At 37.7% G+C, this 13,335-nt stretch overlaps 1 protein-coding gene across 2 annotated transcripts in view; it reads right to left on the reverse strand.

The window, feature by feature from the left end:
* IGFBP7 (insulin like growth factor binding protein 7) overlaps positions 1–13,335 on the reverse strand; it is a 648,223-nt gene that overhangs the window by 263,085 nt on the left and 371,803 nt on the right. For both annotated transcript variants that reach the window (XM_044059015.1, XM_044059014.1), the window contains one exon: positions 6,243–6,369. In XM_044059015.1, coding sequence (XP_043914950.1) covers positions 6,243–6,369 — 127 coding nt within the window. The remainder of the gene's footprint in view (positions 1–6,242; positions 6,370–13,335) is intronic.

The raw sequence follows: 13,335 nt of genomic DNA on the forward strand, positions 1-13,335 counted from the left end.
CTACAGAAAGCACTAAGGTTGAAAAGCACAGCAGTCCTTGTCACACCCTTTTGGACTAGACAAATTTGGTTTCCCTTCCTTTGGCCTTATCTGATTCGACAACCTTGGATTCTGGACCCAGTTCCAGAACTTCTGTCACATCCAGATGGTCTTGTTCACCCAGACATTTTGAACCTCAAGCTGACAGCGTAGTTCCTCCAATTCCATGAATTGCCAGGCGTCCTAATATTTCTTCCCTGGCACGCCACATCCTTCTGTCTGCTCATAAACCTTCCACTCGAAAATTGTACTCTAGTAAATGGAAGAGATTCACCATTTGGGTCCATGAAAAGCAAATAAATCCATTTTCCACTTCTTTAGAGCATATTTTAGACTTCTTAGCCTCTCTTTTCAATGCTGGAGCTTCCCCTTCCATCATCAGATTACAGTTAGCTGCAATTTCTAATTTTCATGATGGTATTGAAGAACGTTCTTTAGCCTCTCATAGACTTTGTAAATCATTTCTAAGAGGCACACTCTTGCTAAAAATCCCTTTTAAAGATCCCACTCCTCCTTGGGATCTGAACTTAGTATTAAAGGCCATGATACAGTCTCCCTTTGAGCCCTCTGCAGAATGTGATCTGAAGTTTTTATCTTGGAAGACACGTTTTCTAGTAGTCATCACCTCTGCCAGTGGGTTTTAGAGATTCAGGCATTGTCATCTAAATCCCCTTACCTGATATTCCACAAAGATAGAGTCTTTTTATGAACAAATCCTTCATTCCTACCCAAGGTAGTATCAGAGGCTAACATCAGTCAAACCATTAATTTACCGGTTTTCTTCCCAAATTATTACAACAAAGGGGATATGCCCTACATTTACTTGATGTTCATATACAATTATGTTTGTATCTTCACAGAATAAAGACATTAGAAAATCAAGTCAACTGTTTGTTTCCTTTTCCAGTGCAAAGTTGGGTAAAGCAGTCAGCAAGGTAACTGGCAAAATGGTTGAAAGACTGTATCTCATTTATTTATGATAAGAATAAATTAATCTTGCCTAAGCCTATGAGAGCACATTCTACAAGATCTGTAGCCATTTCAGCAGTTTTCCAAACTAGAGCTTCAATGGATGATATATGTCCAGCAGCTACTTGGGCTTCTCCACATATCTTTATTAGTCATTACAAATTGGACTTGGTCTTTAGAGGAAGATCATCGTTTGGCTCGATGGTGCTCAGGATATCCTTCCATGAGTCCAGCCAGGATTTTAGGTAGCTGTGTACTGTATCCCATCTGTCAAGGATAAAATGAAGATTGACAACATCAGATAAAGAAGTTACGTGCTTACCATAACGTTACATCTGTGTTGTCTATGTTCATTTATCCTTGACTTCCCTCCCACCGTTACCCGTCTTCAAAGATTTTTTGGTGGAGTGGATCATACATCTTGGAGTTTTATGTTTATTCAAGCACAGTAGATATGCCTTCCTTCTACTTCTTTTCTATATTTGCTTATATATATATATATATATATATATATATATATATATATATATATATATATATATATATATATATATATTTATGTTTATTTGCATACCTCTCAACCTGGAAACATCAAAAATCTGGACAAGGGCCATGAAAAATAGGTGCAAATCTGTACGCTGATTAACATCAAATTTGCATACATAATTACATAACCCCGCCCACTCCAATGGAATTGTGGGATACCAACTTTCGAACACAAACTGAAGAACAGACAACCAAAATATGGCACAGAGTCCCCCTGCAGCCATTCCAGTGTCCCATTACTTGGCTATTTCGCCTCATTTTCCATAAACACTAATGTGTGCATACTGCTTTACTTCTGCAATGATTATTTGGATTTTATTTTTACATTATTTTTACATTTTGCAGCACATCAATGCACAAACACTAACAGACATCTGATAAACAAAGAAACAAAGCAATACTGTCTCACAATGAAAATAGACTTGGCATTAAAACTTCTCTGCCCTTGAAACTCACATTCATTGAAACATTGAAACCTGCATCACATCCAAAGAAAATGCATCTGGCCAGTGGTGGATAAAGATTACCTTTGGGCTGTTTTCAAATCATTGGCCCCTTGCACACAAAACTAGAAATATACATGTGTTCTTTTCTTTGATACACTTTCCTGACTTTATTAAGTTATATTCCTTGTATAATACAGCACACTTGTTAGACAGAGCACATTTTAAATTTGTTTGAATGAACATTTTTCCAGTAGGCTATACCGTAGGCAATGAAAGAAAATGCATGAACCACCAATAATTACAAAACTGACCAATTCAGAACATTTCCATCATGAAAGTCTACTTCTACGCCCAAACTATAAACAGAATGACAGTAGTGTAAGTCATAGGCATCTTGCTCAGCTTCTTGCAATTATTTTCAATTTTTTGGTGGGGGGCAAAAGGTCAAAAACCAGGGACACATTTTAAACACTGCTTGTATGATTTTGGAAAGTTGCTAGAATAAAATGTTGTGTTACCACCATGCATGTTACTGGCAAGTCTTGAACCCAGAACACTATACACTACAGTCAGTGCAATATACCACTATGCTAAATCAGCAGTTTAAAAAATAGGAAGACTGAAACTTAATGAATCTCTGAAACCCATTTAATTCTTAATAATATGCTTAATCATACCATTATACCACATACACACCTTACTGATCCAACACAGTACTGTACTATGCTACATGAGCCAGTTTATAAAGTATGACTTCTTACTAAAACAACAGAGCAAGAAACTTTAGACTACTTATAAATACCTTAAGAACCTTCTCTATACTGTTGTTCTTATAGAATACTTGAGATAACCTCTATCTGTGCTCTAAGGTAATGCCTGATCTGATTCTGAAAATGCACTACTGGGAGAACCAACAGCCCAATAAAGGTAGCACTAAAAACAAAAGTATTGATTTGGTTACTTTTCAATATATATCAACACTGATAACTATCACTGTTGAAGTGACACCAGGCCCCATGTCCAAAAACAGTAGAGTCAGTCTGTGGCTAGATGGATTTATAACACTTTATAGAAAAACCTTCCCCTAAAGTCAGAATCATTAATTTCCATCAAAAATAATACATGCCTAACAATCACACATAAACAGAGGTAACAAAAAATGCCATTGTTTTAATAGAACACTGTCTGAATTATTAAAAATCATAAGGAATTTTCAAACAACAAAATAACTCTTCATGCTTTAATTTTTGTGAGTATTACATTTGGGAATTTTTTTGTGAGCGAAGCTTGTGATTTCTATTCTGTTTTGTACTAATTCAGTCCTGTATTAGTATGGTAATTTATCTAATGTATTTAGGTAAGTAGGTCTTTTTTTTCTCTTTTTAAGAAAAAGGCATATTTGTAAGAGGTGAGGTACACGCTTGGAGAAAATGGCAAAGAATGTTACTATCATGATGGAAACGTAGCTGGTGACTAATGCAACAGATAATTAATATATTGTCAGTTTTTTGGTGGGCTATTTGTTTGGAATATAGTGCAATATTGTCTAACTCAAGCAGAAGATGAACGGCCATTCATAGGATTCATAGGTTTAGATGTGAAATTACAGTATACATGCTAAGAGTTCATCTTAAGCGACAGAGAGTAATAACAGTGCTACCTTAATCAGCATGTGCATATCTGTTGTGCATAGCTATTGATAACATGCTTGAGGACTGTATGGTTTAGCAATCGTATATTATAGAGATTTTTCAGTTTTAGTAGCACATAGTATTAGCTACATTAAGACAAGTGTTTTGGGTATGCTGTTGTGATACTTTTGTTATGACTGGTGTTACTTGTAAATGATGCTGTGTTGCCCACGTTCCAAAGTAATGTAGGATTAATACATAACGGGACTGCATAATAATAACCTGTTTAGTTCAGTAAAGGACTAAGATGAAGATTAACACAGAAGACTGTCTACTGTTAGAATCAGTGCACTCATCAGAATTCATAAATTCAGAATTATTCTACAGACTCCCATGCTTACCTGCTCGCGAAGTCGCGATGCCTGCCTGCTGCTTGGAAAAATAAAAGTAACTGATATGGTACTGCTGCCTGTTAATTCCCATTTCCCATTGCTGCTGTATACTTGCTTGCGCCTCGCAGCCGGCCCGACTTGGAAAAAAAAAAACAAAACTGATGATCAACATTACTGAGTCTGCCATTAATGTTCCTGTGGCCTGCCTTGTAAGGTTCAACTTCTCTCGCTGTTCAGTATTCCCGCTCGCACTGCGCAGCCAGCTGGAAATAGGCGGAAATAATGACGCGAGCTCCTTGAGCTCAATTCCGACTGGCTGGAAGCCCTGACGGCGCTGACGTCATCCCGCACGTGATGATGTCAGCTCCGACAGCGCGATTTTTAAAAAAAATAAAAATAAATGAAGCAAAAAAATCGTAAATGAAGGGGTGCCAATCGGGAATCGTGGCACCCCTTCATTTGGACCCCAAAACTCGGTAAATACCGAGTAATTCGGTATGGTTGGGAGGTCTGTTTATTTGTTTATAACTGATTTTCTACAAACTTGATCTGAGGTAATTGAGAGAGAGGGATTGTGGGTAGAGGTGAAGCTCAAGAGTTTTTGGCTGGCATGAGCTGTAGTAATGGCTGAGTTGCTTCCGATATTGGAACTGAACTCACCTGTCAAGGATAAATGAAGATAGACAACACAGATGAAATGTTATGGTAAGTACATAATTTCTTTTTAATGAGGACAGAGCTATTCCCAATCTTAGACTGTACAGACAGGCTAGCAAATACCAGCCAGACAATTTGTCTGAGCTGTGGCAACTCAGAACAAAACAAAGGAAGGAGAAGGGGTCAGGGACAGGTAGGGGTTGACTGGAAGAAGAGTAGCCAAAAATGCAAGGCCTTTGCCTGAGTGTCCCACTCTGGAGACAGTTGGAGGTTGAATGTTTCTCTACTTTTTTATTTTTTTTTGAGAATGTTCCTCCACTTTTTGTGCATGGATGAAAATCATGCAAGGTAAGAGAATTTCAATGTCAAGAGCACATGCTATATGATACTCTGACATACCTCAGTTTCTCCTATTGCTTGATATCTCATCCTGTCAGATTATGGCAAAAAAGGAGGTATTGGGCATCTTAACAGAAGAGAACCCCACCAGACCAGAGAGGATCTGGTTAGTGCTCCAAATATTTCTTATTTTTGACAAAAATGGCCTTGAATTGCTAAGTGGATTTAAGTGGTCTCAATAAATTTCTTCCCATAGCAAAATTCTGAGGGCAGTCTGTCTTTACCTGTCTTTAAGGAGATTGGATGTATTTTTTGGACTTGTAAGATCCCTACCTTCACGTAAAGATTGCTAGTAAGTCCAAGAGGCTTCTATGCTTTTTGTGTAACAGCCAGTCATTATCAGTTTCAAGCTGTTTCATTTAGTCTCACCCAGTGTAATCAGCAAAGGTATGTGCATAGTTGCAGCAAACCAGAATGAGTGTCTCCTGGCTGCTGACTTTAGACAAGCTAGTCACAGTACGGGAGTCACTTTAGTTATTTCACTCCATGGGAATTGTAGTGAGCACTGCTGTTACAAATGGTATCACTGCAGATTCCTACATTCATTGGATGCACTCTGTACACACTATCCCGCAAGAACATATTCCCTTAAACAAGGTCCCCCCTTACAGTCTGCAGTGGAACAGCTGTTTCAGTCACAGCAGAACTTTTTCTCAAGACATTAGATCTCATTGCAGTGACTAATATACACAGATCCTCATACTATGTTTCACACAAAGCTATAGAATGGACTCAAAAGGGGCAGTAGTTTCAGTTGACAGATCCATTATGTTTTCAAGTCAAAACTTCTAAGGCATGCAAAGCACGCACTTTCTGGGATGGCTCCATATTCCCAGTCTAATGCTAGGCAGCCCACTTAACATGGTTAACAAAAAAAGCGCATTAACAGATGTAGCAGCCAGTCCTGTATCTTAATCCCTGTCCTGTCATGAGTCTGAAACTTTAAGATCCACATTTAAAATAAAAAATGAAGGAACTGTTAGCTGATTCACACAAAGTGCTGTGCAGCACCTTCTGATATCATTACAGAACAGTAAGTTGAGCAGATGGAACAAAGAATCAATGACTTTGTAAAGCTGCTGAGTAGCATTCAGGAATTAGTAAAATGGTTGTTGCAAAGCCCTTTAACTGTGGAAACAGGTAACTAATTGGAGATTCCTTACCTCTTCTGCCTGGTAATTCGTCCAGCGATTTGACAATTGTGATGGTAGCAGAGGCTGCAGCCTCTCCCTTTGAATTTGCTGCTTTGCATTCATATTCTCCAGCATCCTCCTCTCTTAAAGGAAAGATCTAAGTAAATAACATTATGGCTCAGTGATGATACACAATAGCAGACATACTAGCTCACAAGTAAAATGGATCACTTGACTGTAAATGTACATTTAAGAGAACATAATATGATAACAATTTTCATAGAACACAATGACATACCAAATAAATTTAGTTTTACTGTTACTGTCTACCTGCTTCACAAATGATGCATTCACTTACCACCATTTTTCACATATTATCTTGCAAGGTAGAAATTTAGATCCATTTGAAATTTGCTGTGGTAGGCTAGCAGTATTGTGAGTATATAAAATGTGGTGTAGCACATTAGTGGCAGTTCTGTGACATGAAAATGCACTGAAGGGCCAATGTCCTAGAACTTGCTTTTCTAGCATAACACAAAGCTTTTTTCATTTATGGGATGTTTTGAATTGTTCTAATTTTCAAGTTGCAACCCTGTGTAATTACAAGAATCCTGTATAAGTACAGTTGCCAACTGAGTGGCATTGTGGGATAAAGCCCTAGCTAAATTGCAGGGCAGCCATGTTTGAATAATGGCATGAAAACCTGTAGGAGCTGGTGGGGGTGGATGTGAGTGAATGGCCATTGCAGGCTCACTCATCTTAGAAGGAGGAAGTACCTCTGGCTCGTCACATGGGTGATGCCTAAGAGGCACACTCTGTGTTTACCCCATGGAGTTCGAGTCTATCAAGCCTATACTGCCATGTGCAAGCTACACAGTGAGCTGAGGGGAATTCAGCATGCAGCAACATGTTTCTTCTCAGAGAGCAGCCACAGTGGAGTTTGGAAGACCCACTGCAGGGAAGGGGGGGGGTGCTCTGCTGGGTGATAGCATAGGTCACCCCCCACAGGACCAGCGAACTCACCCCCTCCCTAGCACTCAACACTTACATCAAGCAGATGAGTTCATGGGGGATTCCCAGGCAGGAATGAATGGGCCATGGGTGCTTTCATCTCACCTGGGAATTCCCAGCTCCTATGACTGCAGAATGAGTGGTGGGACAGGTGGGTTCAGATAGAGGAGCCATTAGGTTTGACCCGAGGGGGGGGGACCAGCATTTGTAAAAATAACAACTTGAAGCAACAGGAAGTCTAACAAACATCTGCATCCTTACTGAACACTCCTGATAGACTGCCATCCAATAGCCAACAATGTATTTGGAAGAAGCTGCTATAGTGGTTTTCCCATTCACTGAATTGGGTTTAACAGCCAGCCTACAGCAAACATCCATTAGTGATTTAGGGGGCCTTTGAAAGGCATATGCTGCTGATTGTTTGTCAGGCATAGCCCACCTTAAATGATGAACACCTGGCAAGCTTCTAATTTAACTGCAAATCCATCTTCTACGTAAAATAGTGTCATCTGTGGGTTGAGTTAGTTGAGTATGCCAATGTATTTTATTAACTATGTAATGTAAGACTAATACATCACTTTGAAATAATTTTCATTCAGAGGACGATATAACTCTGTTGTGTATCTGTGTTATACCAGATACATGCTCTTAAAGATATTTAATATTAGCAGTAGATTCCATGATAAAAGCAGCACTTGCACAAAAAATGAATATATGATACTGATATTTAAAAGTAGGTTCATCTTTAAATGCCTATTTCAATTTTAAAACAGGACTGTAAAGTGTTTATATCTACGGTATAGTAGCTAAAAGTATGGCAAAGGTGTTATAAAAATTGATATATATGAATCAGTGTGGTTTTGCAGAGGGGAGGCAAACATGTCATAACATTAATAGAACACTGATGATCCAGAGGGAAGCAGAATGTAAGAAAATATCACTGTTGTTGGTGTGTCTTGATGCAGAGAAAGCATTCAACAGAGTAAGCTGGGATTTTATGAGGAGGGCAATGGAAGCATTTGCATTCCCTGATACAATAAAAATATTATTTAGGGGGATATGTGAGGGATTGGAGACAAAAATTAAAGTGGGAGGGTTCATCTCTGATAAGCTGTGTCTGAACAGAGGAACCCGGTAGGGATATTCGCCTTCCCCTTTGTTATTTGCACTACATTTGCAGCCATTAAGAAAGAAAATAAGAGACTCATAAATACAAGGATATAGTTGGTATGGTAATCAAGAAAAAATGGCTTTATTTGTAGACAATATTATTGTGTACCTGATAAAAACAGAAAAGGAGATCTCAATGTTGTGGAACATTTTGGGACCATTTCAGGCCTTTTCAGGATATAAAATTAATGAAGATAAAACAAAGGCTATAGCTGTAAACTATGTACCCACACATGAACTGTCTGGTTCAACAGTACCCATATTTATGGGGACATGATAAAATGAAGTATTTAGGAGTATGGATTAAAAAATGTAGTCTTTGTGGCTAAGGATATGTGGAAATAGACTAAACAAAAGATAATACAAAAACTGAGAAACTGGAAGCTTTTGTTTATGGATATGGATAGCAAAATACAGGCAGTGAGAATGTTTTTGGTCAATTCAGGCAGTAAATGTTTTTAGTCCATTTAGTTTTATATATAGCTCAGCCATATTTTTATCAACGGGGAGAAGCTGTGGACAATAAACAATAAAGTGATGAAGGATTTTATATTGGAGAGGAAGAGGGCAAAGGTCAAGTGGGATAAGTTGATACTTCCATCAGAACAAGGTGGGTTAGCACTACCTGATTTGAAGGGATATTTTAGAGCTACACAGTTAAGGCTCATATACATAACACAAAGCTATAATGCAAAATGGAAAGGGATGATGATGAAGCAGTGGGAAATTCAAGAAAAAAGGAGAGACTGGGATTTTAGATGCAGTTAATTTAGGAGAATAATAGCCATACAGAATATTATATCCATAAAGCCGCAGAAAGTATTCTAAGAACTAATCCAACATGAGAATGGAAAAAGGAGATTTCGCTGATAGGGATAACTGCAATTAGGGGTACAGAGAATAGGCAAAAGGAGGCTGGAATTTACTGGAGAAAACTGGCAAAGGAACCAAGATACTGGGAGCAAATAACTAGAGAGGGAAAGGTAATAGAATGGGATGAGGCCAAGAAGACGTGTACTACAGGCTAGAGTCTGCCTTCCCTATCAGGGATTGATATCAGAGTTTAGGCAAAGAGAAAAGAATAGGGGAATCCTAAGTTAAAGACCTGCTCTGGTACAGTGTTTAGTTGAATCTAGAACAGAAGCTGCTGATAAAAAGGGGGATAATTAGTACGGCGTGTAAAATATTGCACAATAACTATAGAAGTCAACCAAAGGAGGTTAGATAATATTGGGAAGAGAGGGTGGATAAGCATTTCACAAGGACACAATGGGAGGATATATGTATTCCTCCCAAATATGCAACAAAGTCTTGAAGATTTAGGATTTTTGCTTGGAAGTATTTGCTTAGGCATTTTTTTTACCCCAAGAAGACTCCAAATATTTTTTCTTCAGACAGGTGGTAAATGTTGGAGGTATGATGGAGAAAAAAAGAGGTAATTGGAAACATATGTTTTGGGAGTGTAATGAGTTGGCAGACTTTAAACATTTCCTACAGAGTACTCTGTCAGAAATATTGGGTGAGCAAATGGATGTAACTAAGGAAATTATTTTTTGAGCTGGGATACAGGATCTGAATTGCATAGACACATAGTAAGGCCTTGTCTAGTTTAATCCTGATGGCTGCCAAAAAGCAATTACTAGAAAAAGGAAATCAAAGTCTAAACAAACTATATTTGAAATATTGAATATTGTAAGAGAGATAAAAGAACTGGAGGTGGGTTCTTTAGAGAGATTAAAAGCAAATTATATAGAAAAAAATGGAAATTGTAGGAACAATATCTACAGAATAATGTTTTAGAGGAGGAGTGAAGTTTAAGGGAGGGCAGGAATTGATCAATTTATGTAATGTTGGATTGGTGATAATTGTACAAAGGAATGTATGTGATGTATAATGTTTGTAACTGGAAACATGTTACTATGGTTTGTTTTCTGTTATATAAATGTATGTCTGTCTATAGCTTAAATGATGATTCAATAAAGGTGTTAATCAAATAGAAGTATGTTTATCAATTTACCCAACTGTGTACAGTAATAGTAGTTGCTAAATTTGACCTTCCAGCATGAAGAGCAACACATTTTTTAATATAATCCCATTATCCATCCCACTCTCCCAGCACATATACTGTATATCAAACCTCCACTATATGTCCCACCCTCCCAATACGTGTATCCTATCCCCACTATAAATTCAACTCTCCCGACACATGTATCCAACCTCTGCTATAAAGTCCACTCTCTAACACACACATACCCAAACCCCATTTTCAATTCCACTCTCCCAACACTTTTGTTTTTAGGCTGGATCTAATCAGTAAACATGAATTCCCCACAGAAGAAATAATGCAATTCATTTATGTTGGTTTACTCAGGACTGTGCTTCTCTTCTTCCGGCACACCTTCTTCACTCCAGGTACCTGGTTATAAATGGACATACTACTCTAAATCTATTTGCCAAGTATGAACCCCATGCTTAGGAAAGCCTCCATCTTACTGTGTCTTGCTGGCTTGATCTCCATACTTACTTCCTCACATGTTCTCTCTCATACTAAAAACACATTGACCACAGAACTGTAAAGTCGTATGAGAAAAAAGGTTCCCAAAACATTAAATCCTGCCTGAATGCTTATGCATTCAGTGTACACATGCACATCAGAAAGACATCAAGTCTATTTTTGTTGTTTCTCATTACTGAACCACAGTTTAATGTAACACTTTCATTCCCATGCTCTCTTGTTAATAAAAACATTTCCATATCTCTTCATAATTATAGCTATCACTTTTCAAAGGAAAAGGTTGTGTGCACTCACTTATGTAAGGATCTGGTACCTGCTGTAACCATAAAGCTTGACAGCAGATCTTTTCCATCCATCTGTCCCTCCATGGCTCATTCTGTTACTATCTGTAAATTCAAAGTTCTTCCAGTAATGTCATGGTATTTGTAGATGAATATGTGTGTATGTACCTTCAAGAAGCTGTCCAAGGGCTTGCACAAGTGTATAAATACTGTGCATGTGTGAACCTGACTGTCATTTTGTAGCAAGCTGTTGAAATGTAAGCCTGTATGTATGTAAAGTCTGGCTATTAATCAGTTAGTTTTTATTTTATGATGCTGCTATCCATCCTGATGTGTTTCTATGCAATAAAGCATATAAATGAACTACTCCACCTGCTAGTCATTTATGTTAGAGAGGGGCAAGTGACAGTACTGAAGTAGTAAAAGTCACAGCTCTTAGCTTTGTATTTGGATGCGACAGAATTCTTGAGCTCAATAAAGTATATTGGAACCACTGATGTTCATTGTAAGGATTATTGCCACAAGGAATGAAAATATGTTTGGGTATTAGATAGCTGCAGAAGTCAGTTTTCTCACCTGATCTTTAGCAGTTGCCATGCTTTGACCACCACAGGATGATTACCTAGCTATAAAAAGACTGCAAAGTCTGCCTGTGTTTTTTCCCCAGATAGTGAACAATGTGTTGTGCTTCAATAGATTATTGACTCCTAGTCGATCTCAATCTTGGCACTCCCAAGCACATTTTTTTTTCTTTTGCTTTTCTTACTGTTTTATAAATTGATATTTATTGTTCGGTGTTTTTACTATTGACAAACTAACAGGAAAATTACCAACAAATGTTTTTATGAGCACTGGACTTCTGTTTAATTTTATTTAACTTTTTGTTTGTTTAGGGGATATACCTTTAAATATTATTCTACATTTATGAAGAAAACTTTAGCCAAAACAACAAAACATTTTCAATCCCTTTAGAGAAAACAAAGTTAGATGATTTAACTCCTGTTTCTTCTTATGTTTTTTTTCCTGGTGGCATCTAACTCTACAAATTAGGAAACATTTAAATATTTGAAAGAAATGAAATGTAGGGGTCTTTCTAGTCAAAAAGTAAAAATTCAAATGCTCTGAAGCTCCCAGAAATAGCTCTCAGTGCCTGAGTGGTGCAGATCTTGTGTACTGCACGAGAATACTCTTTCTGGTGTTGTTATTCTGTTTATCAGGTTACTGAATGATGTTGGCTCTAACGTCTCTCTTCTCCCTGAATTTCATTGTCTTAGGGGTTACCTGGAAACACAGATTTCTGTAAAGGCAGTAACTTTGAAGCTTATCTTTGGTAAGGCCACTACTTAGGTTGACAATTCTCAGCATTGTTACACTAGAATATAATATTCGTAGCTATTCTTTTACATAAAAACATATAAATACGGTTGAGCACATTTACAATTTAGACAAGAATTTGAACCTACTTCTGGGTAGGGTCAAGCATTTGGAGTTACATTTTCACTGCATACCCTTTAATAAATTCTGTAAGGCAGAACTGCACCAACACACACTGCATGTTTTACGTTTGTTTTGATAGTGTGTATAGTGACAGTTACCAAACTGGGGTCATCGGGGAGGGCTACATAAAATGTATCCTGTTTGAAGTATCACCTTTAGTTAAGATTGTTCTTATTAAACAGTGTAAATTTGCATGAAAACCACATGTTAATGAGACTGTTGAGGACCTCCTTATTTAGGTTTCGGCTGAAAGCTGTGAGAAGCCCAGTCAGTGATCTTGTGTAGTTTGCACTCAGAATATGTGGGTCTTGAAAAAATGATTGTAGAGTATGAAATACTGTGGATGCTCATGTGTCTTGGATTGCTGTATTTATTGGAGAAAATCATGCAGCCAGAAGAGTACTAGCATACAGCATTTGATTTGATGGATTTTCTTCTGGATATTTATTTATCCAGAAATTTCAAGATCAGTTTGCCTTTGAAATGAAATGGCAAACATCATGCAGTCTGAATTTTGCTTTGTGTCACGGACTTCTCTCCTCAGACCTGACTAATTTCCTTCCTGGCAGAACAATGAACTGTTTTTGTTGAGACAGTTTAAAATTGGAGAACCTGTAAAAAACAAGCCTTGTCTGCTGGACTACATGTA

This window comes from Protopterus annectens, chromosome 17.part0, assembly GCF_019279795.1.
Source record: "Protopterus annectens isolate FY-2018-M chromosome 17.part0, PAN1.0, whole genome shotgun sequence".
Classification (NCBI taxonomy): domain Eukaryota; kingdom Metazoa; phylum Chordata; order Ceratodontiformes; family Protopteridae; genus Protopterus; species Protopterus annectens.